Here is a 14,226-nt window from a genome sequence, read left to right as displayed (position 1 = left end):
GGTAAGTAGACATCGTTTCAAGCGATCAAACTAGTCCTCCTCTATTCATTATCGTCTCACTCAGGTCTTATGCTGATCTCCAACCACTTCAGTAACAATTCCTATACATGCTTCGTACGCCACACAAAGAATGGACTCGAGTATCACCTAACCTACAACATATGCATCCTACAACCAATCATCACCAATCATTCTAGTCCTGGAGAACTTAGCAGCTTACAGTGCCTTTACTATGACTGCACCTTAAATGCTTCCCAGCTGCTATCTGAAGATGGCGAGCTGGGATGCTTTCGTTACGCGTACAGAGCACCATTGTCTCATCACTCAATGTTTGAAATTCGCCGGTGGCCAGTATCGAAATTCACCATAGTATCCCGCCATCTCTACCGCGGGCATTCGCGCACTAAGCGTGACTTTAGCTGGGTAACGTTTTTGGAGAAGATTTCCTTCATGGGCCGACATCAGAGTACCGTGAGCAAACAGAATGAAGCGTACATTCATTACAATTTCATGAACAAACCGGGCGGTGGGATGACAGGAGGATCACCAGCACCACCACCACCACAACCAACAGCTCCAGCGCCTGTATCGGTATCAGCTCCACAAATTGTAGACCCATTGCCAGCTGAGATATAACGAACGTGAGTAGGGAATACCTATCCTTAGCTCATCTAGTCAAAAGAGACAACTTGGGGAGATAAATCGAATGATAATACAGGATGTAACGAAGATTTCCAATATTCCTATTCGAGCCCAACTAAAACAAGGTTTGCCAGTGAATATTAAAGGGCACATCTTCAAGCTAAGCGAGGTTCAATGCAAGGTTACAGAAGATACTTTGGAAAATACAAGGCAGAGAAGATAAGATGAGATCTTCACATAGAGATCAGAAGAAGGTTCAACAGATATTCTAATAAGAAGAATAAAGGGAGATCTGATCAGAGGAAGACTTTAAGGGAAAATAGGACATCAATCCCTAATGATAAAATTGTACTTAACTTGGAAGTTACAAGCAATTATTAAAATTTTTGTAACATTCTGCTCCGACCCTTCAACCATGCGGAGCATTTTCCATTTGACCTTCCCCAAATAAATGGGCCGCAAAAGAAAAACGCATTAGCCCCAAACTGTCAGGTGCGCCCTCGGAACAAGAACATTTCTAATCTAAATTGGGAAGAACCCCCCAAATGAGTGTTGGGCGTTTCACATACATGTCACCTGTCATGGTTAAACACTCGGAACTGCGTGCACGGGCGTTTGATAAGCAAAACAGCAACATTTCCAACGAGTTGCCGTTCATAAACTAACCGTCGGTTGGAAAACCGGTCTCGAACGCAACCCCCTCGCGGTTATCAGTCGACCGGAGCTTCGGCACCGGGAGTATAAAGTCTGGTACTCAGTGCAAGGGTTTAGGCTATAACTGTACTGTTACTCTGTGTGTGAACATGAAGTTTGTGAATTTTGGAATGAGTTGGGTGTCGATGGTGATGCTAGTGATGGTGATGTTGAGTATCGCAGTGATCTCCAGCACACCGCTACAGTGTGACGATCCGGAAGAAAATCCAGAGGCTACGTACGGGAAGCTACAATCGATTCCACCACCCAGTGGCAGTGGTATGTGGCAACCGATGGACTAATGCGAAAGAGTCTCGTTTTAAACTATGTTCCTCTTCACTTTAAGATTCCATCGCATTGGCGGATCAACCGGTACAGTTTGTACCACCCAAAACGCAACAGGACGTGCTAAAGTCGAGAAATTCTAAATTTCTCGGTGTAGATCGAAGCTCAGAGGAGTCGTAAAAGGACGTACAAATTCGGAGCCCAATTGAACAACTTACCTCAAATACGTGGTTTTTGAATGATGCGTGTAACACATCTTCACTGCGCAGCCGGGACGTATGCCGCACACCGGCCAGATGACACAGGCAGCAATTATCATCGATGATGATTTGGGGTTTTCGTCTGAAATAAAATAAAAAAAAAATACCGAAATTAATTCATTGAGGATTCCCGTGGTCGCACTCCTTCGCTTGTGATAGCTTACCGAAAGCACGCACAGCACGTCATCTTCGGTATTAACCGATACGGTCCAGTGCAGCAGTTCAGGTAGCACACCATCGGCCAACCGTACGCGGCCAGCGCAAAGCGCAAAAAATGTCTCGCATTCTTGATCGTCATCCAGGCCGGCGAGGTGGCAAAGACGCGCGTTATGTCGGTCGAGTACCGTGGTCCATCGTCGTTCAGCATGCGTATCCGGCGCATTTCGCGCGTTTCACGCTTTTGTCGTACGCGTAGCAACACACAGCCGGCCACAATGTCGGACGGGACGAGATCGGTACCGCGAAACAGTGCACTTAGCAGGCTGGCCACCTGCGTGAACGCTTCGTGCCCGAACTCATCGCGCCGCAGACAGCAGAAGGCCCACCGGAACCGGCGGAACCATAGCTTCGACACCTTCCGGTGGATGGCTGACTCGGTCGGTCCGTTGTCGTTCGTGTCCCGGCCATTCTTGTATTTGGCCGAACCGAGCGGATCGAACACGATGGCCAGGCCGAATATTATCAGCGCAAACACTACCCAGTTGAATAGGACGATTGCTGCGGGGAGGAAGGGGAAAGATGAAACGGGAGAGAGGACATTTTTTTTACTTTAGTATTGACAGTTAGACAGAGACATTGAAAAGTTGAATGCCGTCGTCAGTGTGGGCTCCTGATATTATGCAATATTCGTTTAAATAACTTTAAACACAACTGAGACTTGATGACCATATACGAAGAAAAAGAACATATAAGAAGGCGTCATAAACGCATATCCTGTCAGACCAAGAAACGCAGTTTTGAGGATTTGGGATGATTCAAGGGACACTTCAATCCCAGTCCTAAGATTGCTATGTGTGGAGGTTGTTGTTTGGCTCTAAGATCCTCTAAAACTGTTGATAATTCCAGACACTCACTCACCCATCATCATGGTCATAAACTTCAGGGCAGCTTACGATAAGAATAATTGAACCAAGACATAGAAGACAATACACCCGACTGAACGACCCCACTGGCGAGGCCAATAGAATTCGATTGAGGATCAATACGACGAAGACAAAATGCCTGCTTGCCGGAGGCTCTGACCGTGATAGAGCCCGACTCGGAAGCAGAGTATCAGTTGACGGCGACGATCTCGAGGTGGTATGAGACTTCTGTTACCTTGGTACGATCGTAAGTTCGGACAACAACGTAAGTAGTGAAATCCGAGAGCGCATTGTTCAGAGGAATCGTGTCTACTACGGACTCCATCAACTCCTGCGATCAGGAAGACTCCAACAACCATGTCTCCACGTCTCCAATCTTGAACAGGCCAAGAAGAAGATCTAAAGGATACTATCCTGGGTACTTTGGGTTTGCAAATATGAAGAAGAAACATTCGAACCTCATATGGAACTACAAAACAAGGGGACATGCTCTAAGTAGCTATGGAAATGTGCCATAATCCTCGACTATTATGTTCGCAGACTAGTCCAATGCTAAGAGTTAAGAGGAGTTAATACATTTTTCAGATAAAGATTGAGCCACGAGCTAACTAAATAGCTCAAATTCGAGAATACCGGACTTATGTAACCTTCAATTGTAATGTAATTGCATAAATACAGTCGCCTCCAATACACAACTGTGGCGAGCATTGTCAAGTCAAATGTCATGTTATGCATATTTGATCGTAATGTAGTCCAACGTGGTAGTAGCAGCGAGGACTGCGCCGGCCTGACCTCAGCAGGTCATTAAGACAAGAAAAAGTGGAAAAAGTAGTCGTCCACTGTAAGTACTTACCTTCGATCACAGTTCGCGATACTTTGTCGTTGCTTTTACACTCGAACGTTCCACAGAACGCCCACATGGTGCCAAGCACGTTCATGCCCGTTTCCGGTATTATTAATAGTATTCTGCAAAAAGGGAAAAACGGAAACCGGTCAGCTTGTTGGTGATTGTTTTTTGAGATTTATTTACTCAAAACTATCTTCTATTGAAGTTGTACTGCTAATTGTGTATGAAATTATTTAAAGCAATATTGTTTCGGCTGGTGCCGTAGTGACTGAGCCATTTACTTACTTTATTACCAGCAGCGGTGCGACCAGTCGGCGCTTGTGCACCTCGGTGATGCTGCCCTGGGCGCTGCGGTTGACTAAGATGACGAGTAGAACTATATTTACACTAATTAACACTATCGTCCCTACCAGATAGATCCGCACCGGGAGTGCATCCTCACCGCACTCCTCGGTCACGTTCCAGTAGGTGGACGTTACGCACGAAATTAGCCCGAGCCTGCACAGGGGTGAAGCAAAAAGGGCGACTTTATCAGCATACAGTGGGCATACGGTGGTGATGGGAGGTGCTCCGGTACTTACCATACGATCCGGAAGCAGATTTCGAACACGCACGGAAACACGAGGTCGTCCGAGGCGGCTAACCATTTCCGGCCAAACAGACGCAATGCCGGCATGACCTGGAGAAAAGCGGAACACAAAACAAAACCCCCGTACAAAAGGGTGGTGAGAAAATTGATTACTCAAACCAGCGCAATATGGTGAAGCAATGAGTAGAGCTAATTGTTTGGGCAGATGGCAGTAGCGAGATTATTCTTACAACGTAGTGTCTGATTGTCGAAGGGCTTAGGATAAGCTACACCCAATGGGGGTAACCCTTCAGTGATTTAGTGCGTGTGGTTGGGTGTATTATTTGGTTCAATTTATTATCTGCTTAACCATTAATGTATTAAATTATGCTTTGCTGTAAACATTTATTTTGGGATATTCCTGGCCAGTTTAAAAATTCTAAAAAAAAGGAAAAAAAACAGTAAAACAAAAGAAAACGCTCAACTTATCGTAAGGCAAATTGCGTGATAATAAAAATACATTTTAGTTCCAGATAGCCAGTTAAGACAAATACAATTTTTAAAAAATACAAAATTCGGAGAAAAAGTTAAAAGAATGTTAAATACAATTATATTGGCAACTCCTAGATTATTATGCACTTTTTTCAACTTTCAATTGATTTTTTTTATGTTACGTTATGTAGCCAAATTTAAGAATAAGTGAAACATAAATCCTTTGTAAAATATTATTATAACCCATGATTTTTTCAAAGAGGAAAAGATGGTATAAATACGGTTTTTACATAAAAAAAACTTAACTGCCGTATCGTATAATTATTTTGCAGTGAGCGGAAAATAAGAAATCTCAGGTTCTGATCCTAGAATCCTTTTGCAATTTATTTTATTTATTTATTTATAATTAATAATGACGGTCCAGTGCCGTATTGTCAACACCGCTTGTGTTGAACAAATTTTAATCCTTTTGCAATAATGTCCCAACAATTTTTGACGCCATCCCAATTTTCTTGACGTTGAGAAGTTTCTTAGACATTTTTCATTTTTATCCCACAGTTTATAGACCAGATCCAAGATATGCTTGCTTACTTTTCAAGAAATCTAGTTAAAAATATGCGGGGAAGCGTCAAAAAAGCTTGGGACAAAATCAGCAGTATTCGGGATATCGTCAATGTTTTTTACAATTTAGCATAGATTCTTGGTAGCAATACGGCCAAGTCGCCCTTCTCGGAACCAAAAAAATATATCTAGGTTCTTGATTTAAATGTGTTTTTGCGTGATTCTTAAAATTAAATTTAGAAAATTTATTTATTACTATTTTTGCGATCGAGTGCTGCTCGCATCATTCAAGGGTTAACGAGAACTTTTCACATTCCAATCACAACCGCTTCAAACGCCTTTCACCGTTCAATTTAGTTAGTTGCAGTGACTGAAGGGAAACAGTTTACTGCAATTAGAGACAGAGCAGAACCATCATCCATCGTCGAAAGGGAAATGCGGGCAACCGATAAACGAACCAACGGCACGGGCCAATGCATATTCATACCGTCGCTCGGTAAACTCTCACAGAATAGCTCAATCATTGTTTGTTCTGCTAGTAAATCCCAAGGCTCACTCACTCTACAAAAACACAGAAATAGCAGGAACACAAAAAAAGTCCCTCGCCATGAAGATGCGCTCGCTAATAATCGAATCGTGTATATCTCGGATCGTAGATCGCATTTAGACAGAGAAAAAAAAACTCCCGCGCAGCTTCATTGAGCACTTGAGACACACACACACACACCCGGTCCAATGGTTTAATTAAAACCTCACCACCTCCCCCCCCCCCCCTCCCGTGCAACCGTTTGGAAGGCCTTTGCGTGATTGCATAATTGAAATTTATGGTGCAAACGTTGCGCTTCGCCCTTCGCTCATCGTTCCGTTTCGCTCCGAACGAGAATGCTTGCTAGCACGCCACCGATCGATCGATCGTTCCGTTGAGATTGAGGTTCTAATTAATCCAATCGAGTGGCGATGATGCTCTAAAGCGAAAGCGTTTCTACACGAGGAAGAAGAGTTAGTTCAGGTCACGAATTGGCTTGCAGTTGCCGACATAGGAAGTGGTTTAAAGTCTTGGTTAGGTAGATGAATGTTCGAGAAATATTGCGGTTGGAGGAAATAACTTCGAACTTAAGCTTGGGGTTGCCAACTGATGATCATGTGGATGACCTAAAAATACTTTGCAAATTTAGATCGTTTGGAGGCATTTCCATATCGAAACTAGTTCTCTATTGCCTGCATTAGTTTCTGTTTGTTAGTTCGTTCGATTGGGCATTTGATGGAATGGCTACAGAAGTGTCGGTCTTCATACGACAGGACCGGAGTTCATATCCGATCTAGGCAGTTCCTCCATAGGAAGGAGACATAGTTGGATGTTACTACGTGGTATCGAATAAGCATAGTAAACCATTCGATGACCAGCGTGAGAAGAAGAAAGAAATTCGTGAGATGCTTCATTAGTTTGTTACAGGAGTTCTGCAGGATTAGATCCTGAATCTAGATATCAGGTATCTTCAATTTCTGGTCGTATGCTAGCCAACACAAAGTCTTAAGGTTTCACGCAAAAGGTTGATTGAACCATAGTTTTTGTTGAAGGTTGATGAATTATAGTTATATGTATAGTTTGCTCTAATGGCATCCGGTGAAGACAACTCTTAGTATAGGATTTTGAGACGATTCCACCAGGTGAAATCCTTAGATATCCTAATTTAGAAGATAGCAAAGAACTCATAATAATATAAGACACTCGCCAGTTCCAGTCGGACTATCTGCTTAATACAGACCAACTTATCAAACCAGATTCCTTACAGTGATAAACGACTTCCTCTGTCATTCGTTCACGTCACTAAACTGGTGGAGTCTTTTTTTCCTTCAATCTTTTTTCTTTGCTGTGTACGTGAGTGGCTGATTGGTGTTACTTTCTACCAGAGAAAGATGAAAGCGTACGTAAAATGCAATAAGCCAAAGTACGACTCACCCACTCGCCCATCGAGACTCAATACATCATCATCTTAATACTTCACTTTGGAACTAAAAGGAAAAAAGGCGTCCTACACGACTCGATGTCGACGCAAGCGAACGCAAGTGTTTGTGCCGGATTTGTGTGTGTGTGTGTGTGTGTGTGTGTGTGTGTGTGTGTGTGTGTGTGTGTGTGTGTGTGTGTGTGTGTGTGTGACGGCTTTCAGTGACTTCTTGTGCAGAACGCGAACGAGTGTCCTTGAACGATGGCCGACCATGTCGACGACGGGTAGTTCGGTTTATCCTCCCGTTCGCGAACACATGCTGTCGGAGGCTGTAATTCACACTATGCGCGCACTTACGTGGCTGGCAAGCAGGAAGTGTCACGGTCAAAAGCGGCGTGGCAAGAAATAAAGACGCTACCCGTGAAAGGGCGTTGGTCAGAAAGGTCACCGCCGGTGCAAAGCGATGCTTGGAGCAATAAACAATTCAGAAGGAAGAGATAGGAAGGAAAAAGAGAGGGAGAGAGAGAGAGAGGGAAAAAATGAGGGTTCAAGGGACGCCACGGTTGGACTTCGTGGTGGAAATACAAAATCAAAACGGCATGCAAGTTCGATAGATTTATATGCTGCCACCAGGCCCACCACGGCTCACCTTAACCTTTACTTGCTTCTTTAACGCCCGCATTGAACTTTAGACCATGGTAATGATGTTAACCCATGGAGTACTTGTAGGTCATTTTCGTTTTGTTTGCTGCATATACATTTTAACATATTCGATGGATTCGATGCGAATTATTTCCTATCCAGTGAAATTTTTCTGTACGGTTAACAACGGCTAAAACTGTGCGAATTCTCTGCGTTAACATAAACGATTTGAGATACTTCAAGGCATGAAACGTTACGAATTGTGGCACAATCTAGACTTGCTTTGGTCGGTGATAGAGTAGAGAGAGAGAGAGATTAATCTTGTATCTCTACTACTGAATTTATTTAACTCAATTTATTTCTAGAACCTTTCTAAAGCCTTTTTCCTTGAGTGACAGGCAACAAAAATGAATTTAAAAAATTGCATATATCTAGGCGCAAACGGACAAAATGACGAATTAATATGATTGCACTATAAATTTTTGTATGAAAAAAACATTTAAAAGGTGTAATTAAGTATTTAGTAATAACAAAACATTTTTAAAATTTTAAATTCTTTTACAAACAATATAAAGAAAGTGTACGAAGAAAGTATAAAATTATACAATAATAATTTTTAACCTGAAGCCACCTAAACAATGATATCTACATTCAAGAAGCTCAAGAAGTCTATAAATTTCTAAAATTATCTCCCAACGATTAATTAACTGTGAGCAAAATTGCATACCTCCAGGCGTACTCATCCAAGACAAAAATGCGATGTTTACTGTATTATGGAGTTTACTTTTTCGTAAGAAATTTTAATTATTGTCCAGAAAAAATAATTCATTGCTGATTCCTGTTGATAAAAAGTAAAGAACAACTCACGTTGGAAAATAACTCAAGGGACAACAACTTAAATAATGCCTCTCGGTCCATCATCCTGTCACTCTAATAATGTGTTTCAATTCCTCTTCCTTCACACCTCAGTGGGCTGATTCCCACATGCCCACTTCCTTGACCACGTGTGTAGCCAAGGATTGTGTGCGCCTCAAGTGCAGCCAGGGCAGCTATTGACTTATCGAACTCTGTTTGGCTTTTGCCTCGGTACACTGCAAAGCTTGTTGTTACCGTCGATCCGTCCGACCGTTGCCAAGGACAAGGTGGCGGCACAATAGGTGACCCGAACGATCTAGGGTTTCTACCCTCCACGCCCCCCCCCCCCCCTGCATTCATCCAGCCGTGCCCACTTGCCCCGGCACTGTCAGCCTTTGGCACGGCTCGGTTATTAATTTAGCGACGCACAAGATTATTGGTCTCCTTAGACTTTGTTTCCCCCTTCCCGCCTCGAACCCCCGCATACCACTTCTTTCCCAACACGCCCCATCACACCCACCGCTCGGCGCTCGGGTTGCAATTTTGTGGTGAGGGAAAATTTTCTCATCTCCGATCGAATGGTGCCGATATGACCGTGGAGAGCTTTATAATGGGCAACCACAGCACCAGTCAATTATTATTTCTTTTTGTTGTTGTTGCACCCGCTTGTTTTGCTATCTCCCACATATTCTCTCTCGGCGGATCAAATTCCCGAGCGCTCGTAGCAAACACGTGCCCGCAAGTCTTTCGATCCAACGTGCTCAACAGGTGTACAAAAAAATAGGTGGTGAAGGTGGAAAAAAATATGATTACTGAAAGTAGAAACGTGTTCCGGTAAGTACACGGGGAACGTTTCACCATTGAACGGTATGGCTTCGATTGGACGATAGTTTTCTTTATCGTTTTTAGAACGAGAAATTGAATCAGCGAGAGCCAATCACGCTATTTTTATACGTCGAAGAAGCTGTTGTTTTTTTTGATTATTTGACTTGAATTGCTTGTTATTAATTGAATCTGAATTGAAGGCCGCAGTGACAAAGGGAAATGCAATTTTCTCGCTCATATTGTAGAATGAAACGCTCGAAGCTCTTAGTGGGCTTTAGTATTGGAAATCCAAGAGCAAGGACCAACGACCAAGGATCAAAGATAGCTTGTAAAGGTAAAACCTTCACAAAACACAAAGACTTTGGACACTAAATCAAGGTGGAGTTAATAAAATTTCCAAGCAATCGTCTAGAAACGTGGCAAAATGAGAGAAAACTCTAAGAGGTCCTGTGGTTTGTATAGAGAAAAAAGTAAAACCAGAGAAGACATAAATTATAGATTTTGAAGAGAGATAAATTGCCGAGTTTTGAACCACATTTCTGGGAAGTTGAGGACAATTAAAGTCTTCCCAACGAGTGATGTTTTATACGTAGAATAATAATAACATCAGGGCTATCTGGCTGTCTAGTAACAACAGAACAGGTCTATCATATTTGAGGATATATTTTAAAATCTCATCTGGATATTTTCCCCTTAGGAAGAACTGACCTGAGCTGAGAGCTAATCTAGTCCATGATGAGCAGCGACACTCAACATGGTGTTTGATATTAACATGTACTGTATTTGGAACGTTTTTAAATTGTTCATAGTCTAATATCCACTTTTGGAGCTTAGTTTTGGAGGCGTATTCAAGGGGTAAATTAAGCGTTTTCTTCAACTTAAATTTCAGCCGGATATTTTCAAAAATATTACTTAGAAAAAAACTCAAAAATTCCAAGAAAACAAGAGAAAAGAAAGAGAATCGGATGAAACAAAACATAAAAAAAGAACTTCATAACCAGCTCTGACCCATTCGGACAACCTTGCCGTTAAAAGAAATCACTTAACACCGGTAAAAAAAGCCATTTATATCTTGATGGTGCAACATTTACCCTTACAAGGCAAACCATCACCAACTTCATCATCTTCTGCAGTACATGATGCTGAGCTGAAAACGAAACCAAAAAACATGCAAAAAAGAAATCACACACAAACCCTCATAAAGGAGGATTCCATTCGGATGCTTGACGCAAACGCAATTAAACAGAAAGAGTTTTTCCTCCAGCAAAAGGAATGCGAAGAAGTTTTGGCGCGTACACCCTTTTCTCCTTGGCCATTGCCCATGAACAAGCGGAAAGATATGACATGAAGAGCCAATGGCGCGTGATCACACGGCACTTCGCAAGTGCCTCCAGCGTCCGATCGTCGTTTGCGAGTACGTTCACAAATCATACCATTAGCATCGTCCAGCAATCGCGATGCTTCGTTCAATAATTGTTGAAATTTTATTGTCAGAAGGAAATCGGTCCGCCCTGTCCTTCACTTTACTTGCTAGAGTGCGGTACAAAAAGTTCAATGTGGTCTTAACGCAAGGTCCCCGGGTTTGCGCAACGAATGAAACGGTGATGTGGTCGCGTTTGATCTGGTGAGTCAGGGCTGCAACAAGGCTCTGTGAGTGGAAAATTTTAAAACTATTTTGTAATGGTAATAAATAATAAAAATAATATTTTGCAAAGGGTCTAAAGAACACCTTGAATGTGTATGCTTAGGAGCACGTGTATCGCAAAAGCAAGACGTTGTTTTGATTCGATTTTTTCTTATTTCTGCACATTTGTTTGTAAAGCAAAAGCTCTGTTTTAAATTTAGTTTAGCATGTTTTTTACACTGATGGGAAATAACATCGTTTCCGAGATGTAACAACAACTGTTGAAACAGAGAGTTGTTTACAAAAATTGTGTTCTTGAGCGCAACGGCGCTTACAAGCTTCAGATTCAGAGTGTAATGATAGCGTCTCATGCTATTTACCAAACAGCTTGGATAAAACTTTTCAATATTTATTCGAGGCAGAAGCCAGGGCCCATCCATCCATCCGCTTATAGGAAGGTCCGCTTCAGGAGGACTGGAGGCTTGCTGGAGTCTTGAGGATCGCCGGAGTTTCTGGAGCCCGATTTCTTAAACCTATTTCTAGATTTTTTGCCTGGATTTCACTGCTTACGTTGTTTCGTTCTCCTGTACCACATCTAAATCGTCGTTGTCAACTGATGCTCTGTTTTCGAGCCGTTTTCTATCATGGCCACGATAAGCCTCAGGCAGCAAAATACCTTTGTCCCTTCCTTAGGCCAATCCAGAAGTAAAAGCTGCCAGAAACTTGACTGTGCTGCAATTACTGATTCTGCTACTTACAAATGTTTAATTATACAAGTAAATTGTCAACTTTACCTTAAGCAATACCAAGAAAGCCTGAACAGTGCCTAGTTCTATCAAATGGCTCAAACATGACTCATTTATGGTGAGTAGCTTGCCGTCAGTCACGATCCAAATGGCGACTAATGTACTACGAATTCAAAATAAGCGTTCCCTGCACGATCGCATCCAGTGTTTACAAAACTAAACGATGTCTAATTGGCGTCATCACCTGCACTAATTATAAAGCCGAGCCGAAATGTTATGTCCATCGTGTGTCTTATTATAGCGACAAAAAAGTTTACGCCGTCCAAATTTAGAGGCAACGCGCTTAACTTTCCGAGAACCACTTAATTAAAACAATGCTGTAGATTGACCCTCTCAACAAGCCCGCCTCCAGCATCCTATTTCCAACCCACAGTTTGAGGCCAGTTTGAAACTTTGTATATTCCCCTCCCTTGTGAGGTTGCCCATCTGTACGAAGCAACATAAAAAAATCTTTTTTTCTTCTGTAAATTATTTTCGCCCCTAATGCTTCTAGGAAACGTTACTTGTTATACAGATCTACCTAAGACATCGCAACCAGTTCATCGTTAACCTCGGCCGCGGGTCAAACATTCATCTGCGTTAGTGTGTCGTCGTCAGCGAGAGTCCCGCCAACAACAAAAAATGGGAACAATTCGAAGCGTGCTGCTGTCCGTTTTTGCTGGATTTATGCCACGTACACGGCTGTGTCACGCGCGAATCTAAGGCAGATTAAGTAAGGCAAACGATAAAAAAAAAAAGTTTGCCGACCAATCGTGGCCGCAAATTATCCAATTCGAAAGCAGTGAACTTTACGAGCATACTGAGCTGGAAGCATCAAAATGCTAGTCATGAGCACCGGTTTTCAGCGTCAAGGGGATGGGATTTTTGGGAGGAGTACCAAGATAAGGTGCCACTGGTTAAAAGGCAAAGTGCAACGAGTTTCTTATCCAACAATTTACCCGGCGTCGTACGACCATTTGGGTGGCTCACCAATCAGAAGCCATTTTAGTCGGTACGTAAAGGCCGCTTGATAGACGCGGCCTGGTTCAGACGGATGAAAATTAGTTTTGCTTCATTTACTCGCAATAAAGGGTAGCAAAAAGCAAGCAGCAAGCAAGTAGCTGACCATGCATACAATGCGACGAGAACAGTTTTTGTGACTATGAAATGTAATTAAAATAATGTCATTTTTTTTAATTTTTAGTTCAACAATTAAACTTCGTTTTTCTATGAAAAATCGGTTCATTTCGGCCATTTTGCGGCTATCTCAAGTGCACACATGATATTCAAACTTCAAAAGACTATTTCTGTTTTTGTCTGGTAAAATGACGAAACTTCTACAGCAAATAAACGTAACGATGGTTGCGTAGTGATGCTATGCGAATGATACCAAACAATCGTAATAGGTTAAAGATCTTCAACGCCCTGGTTCCTGCGCAGTCTGGTGGCAGAGGAGACAGCGGCGCAGGGCTGAAGTTCAAATCCCATCCGGACTGTTGATGAAGATCTCTAAGGCTCTCAATCTCTCAGTTTTCGAGACTGCTATTTGCCATTTAACATTCTCTATTGGTCAGATCTACCTCATCCCTGAACCCATTATATGTGCTCAAGAGTTCACGGAAGGAGACAGATCGTAAGAAAATATTTGTTCTTCTAGTTTTTTTTTAATCATTGCGACATTCTACTCTGTATAGGACAATACAAATGTTTAGGCATTTTCAAAGAAAGTAGAAGAGGATCTTCTGCAATATGATGATCTGCAATATGAATATGATTATGATACAAAGGAGGAGCATCGGAGTGGAGTACCATAAGGATGCGCTTGCCCAAGCACTGAAGTATAAGTTTCACAGAAAAAATGTGTTTCTGGGCCATTTTGTACTAATTTTTCACCTTTAAAAAGCTTCAAAAATCTAGAAATACACTATTAAAAGCAATTTGAAATCCAAATTGTGTTCAAACTCCATTTTGTAAGCAATCAAGGAGCAGAAACTAATACTATTAAGGCAAAAGCTTTTAAGGATGCAAAACTAAAATCCGGTCAACTGTTTAGCACCCCCATCATTCAAGGGTATCGTTTACTGACAGCACTGACTCAAGCCCGTATCTTGTGACGCTT

At 42.2% G+C, this 14,226-nt stretch overlaps 4 protein-coding genes across 5 annotated transcripts in view; 1 reads left to right on the top strand and 3 right to left on the bottom strand.

Moving 5' to 3' along the window:
- Positions 1 to 14,226, bottom strand: part of LOC126567956 (diacylglycerol lipase-beta-like) — a 300,577-nt gene that overhangs the window by 1,954 nt on the left and 284,397 nt on the right. For both annotated transcript variants that reach the window (XM_050224336.1, XM_050224334.1), the window contains exons 2-6: positions 4,391 to 4,488; positions 4,095 to 4,307; positions 3,816 to 3,928; positions 2,045 to 2,597; positions 1,839 to 1,962 (exon numbers count right to left, since the gene is read on the bottom strand). In XM_050224336.1, coding sequence (XP_050080293.1) covers positions 1,839 to 1,962; positions 2,045 to 2,597; positions 3,816 to 3,928; positions 4,095 to 4,307; positions 4,391 to 4,485 — 1,098 coding nt within the window. In that variant the 5' untranslated portion in view covers positions 4,486 to 4,488. The remainder of the gene's footprint in view (positions 1 to 1,838; positions 1,963 to 2,044; positions 2,598 to 3,815; positions 3,929 to 4,094; positions 4,308 to 4,390; positions 4,489 to 14,226) is intronic.
- Positions 1 to 14,226, bottom strand: part of LOC126567939 (peptide transporter family 1-like) — a 490,614-nt gene that overhangs the window by 213,192 nt on the left and 263,196 nt on the right. The window lies entirely within an intron of this gene.
- The window catches only part of LOC126568306 (mitogen-activated protein kinase p38b-like), a 643,298-nt gene that overhangs the window by 436,515 nt on the left and 192,557 nt on the right, over positions 1 to 14,226 (bottom strand). The gene's annotated exons all lie outside the window — the stretch shown is intronic.
- On the top strand, positions 1,446 to 1,800 carry LOC126568630 (uncharacterized). The gene is made up of 2 exons (XM_050225139.1): positions 1,446 to 1,614; positions 1,682 to 1,800. The coding sequence occupies exons 1-2, from the start codon at positions 1,446 to 1,448 to the stop codon at positions 1,798 to 1,800; spliced, it is 288 nt and encodes a 95-aa protein (XP_050081096.1).

The sequence above is a fragment of the Anopheles maculipalpis genome, chromosome 2RL (assembly GCF_943734695.1).
Source record: "Anopheles maculipalpis chromosome 2RL, idAnoMacuDA_375_x, whole genome shotgun sequence".
Classification (NCBI taxonomy): Eukaryota; Metazoa; Arthropoda; class Insecta; order Diptera; family Culicidae; genus Anopheles; species Anopheles maculipalpis.
The sequence above is the reverse complement of the archived record's forward strand: the minus strand, read 5'-3'. Positions and strand labels throughout refer to the sequence as shown.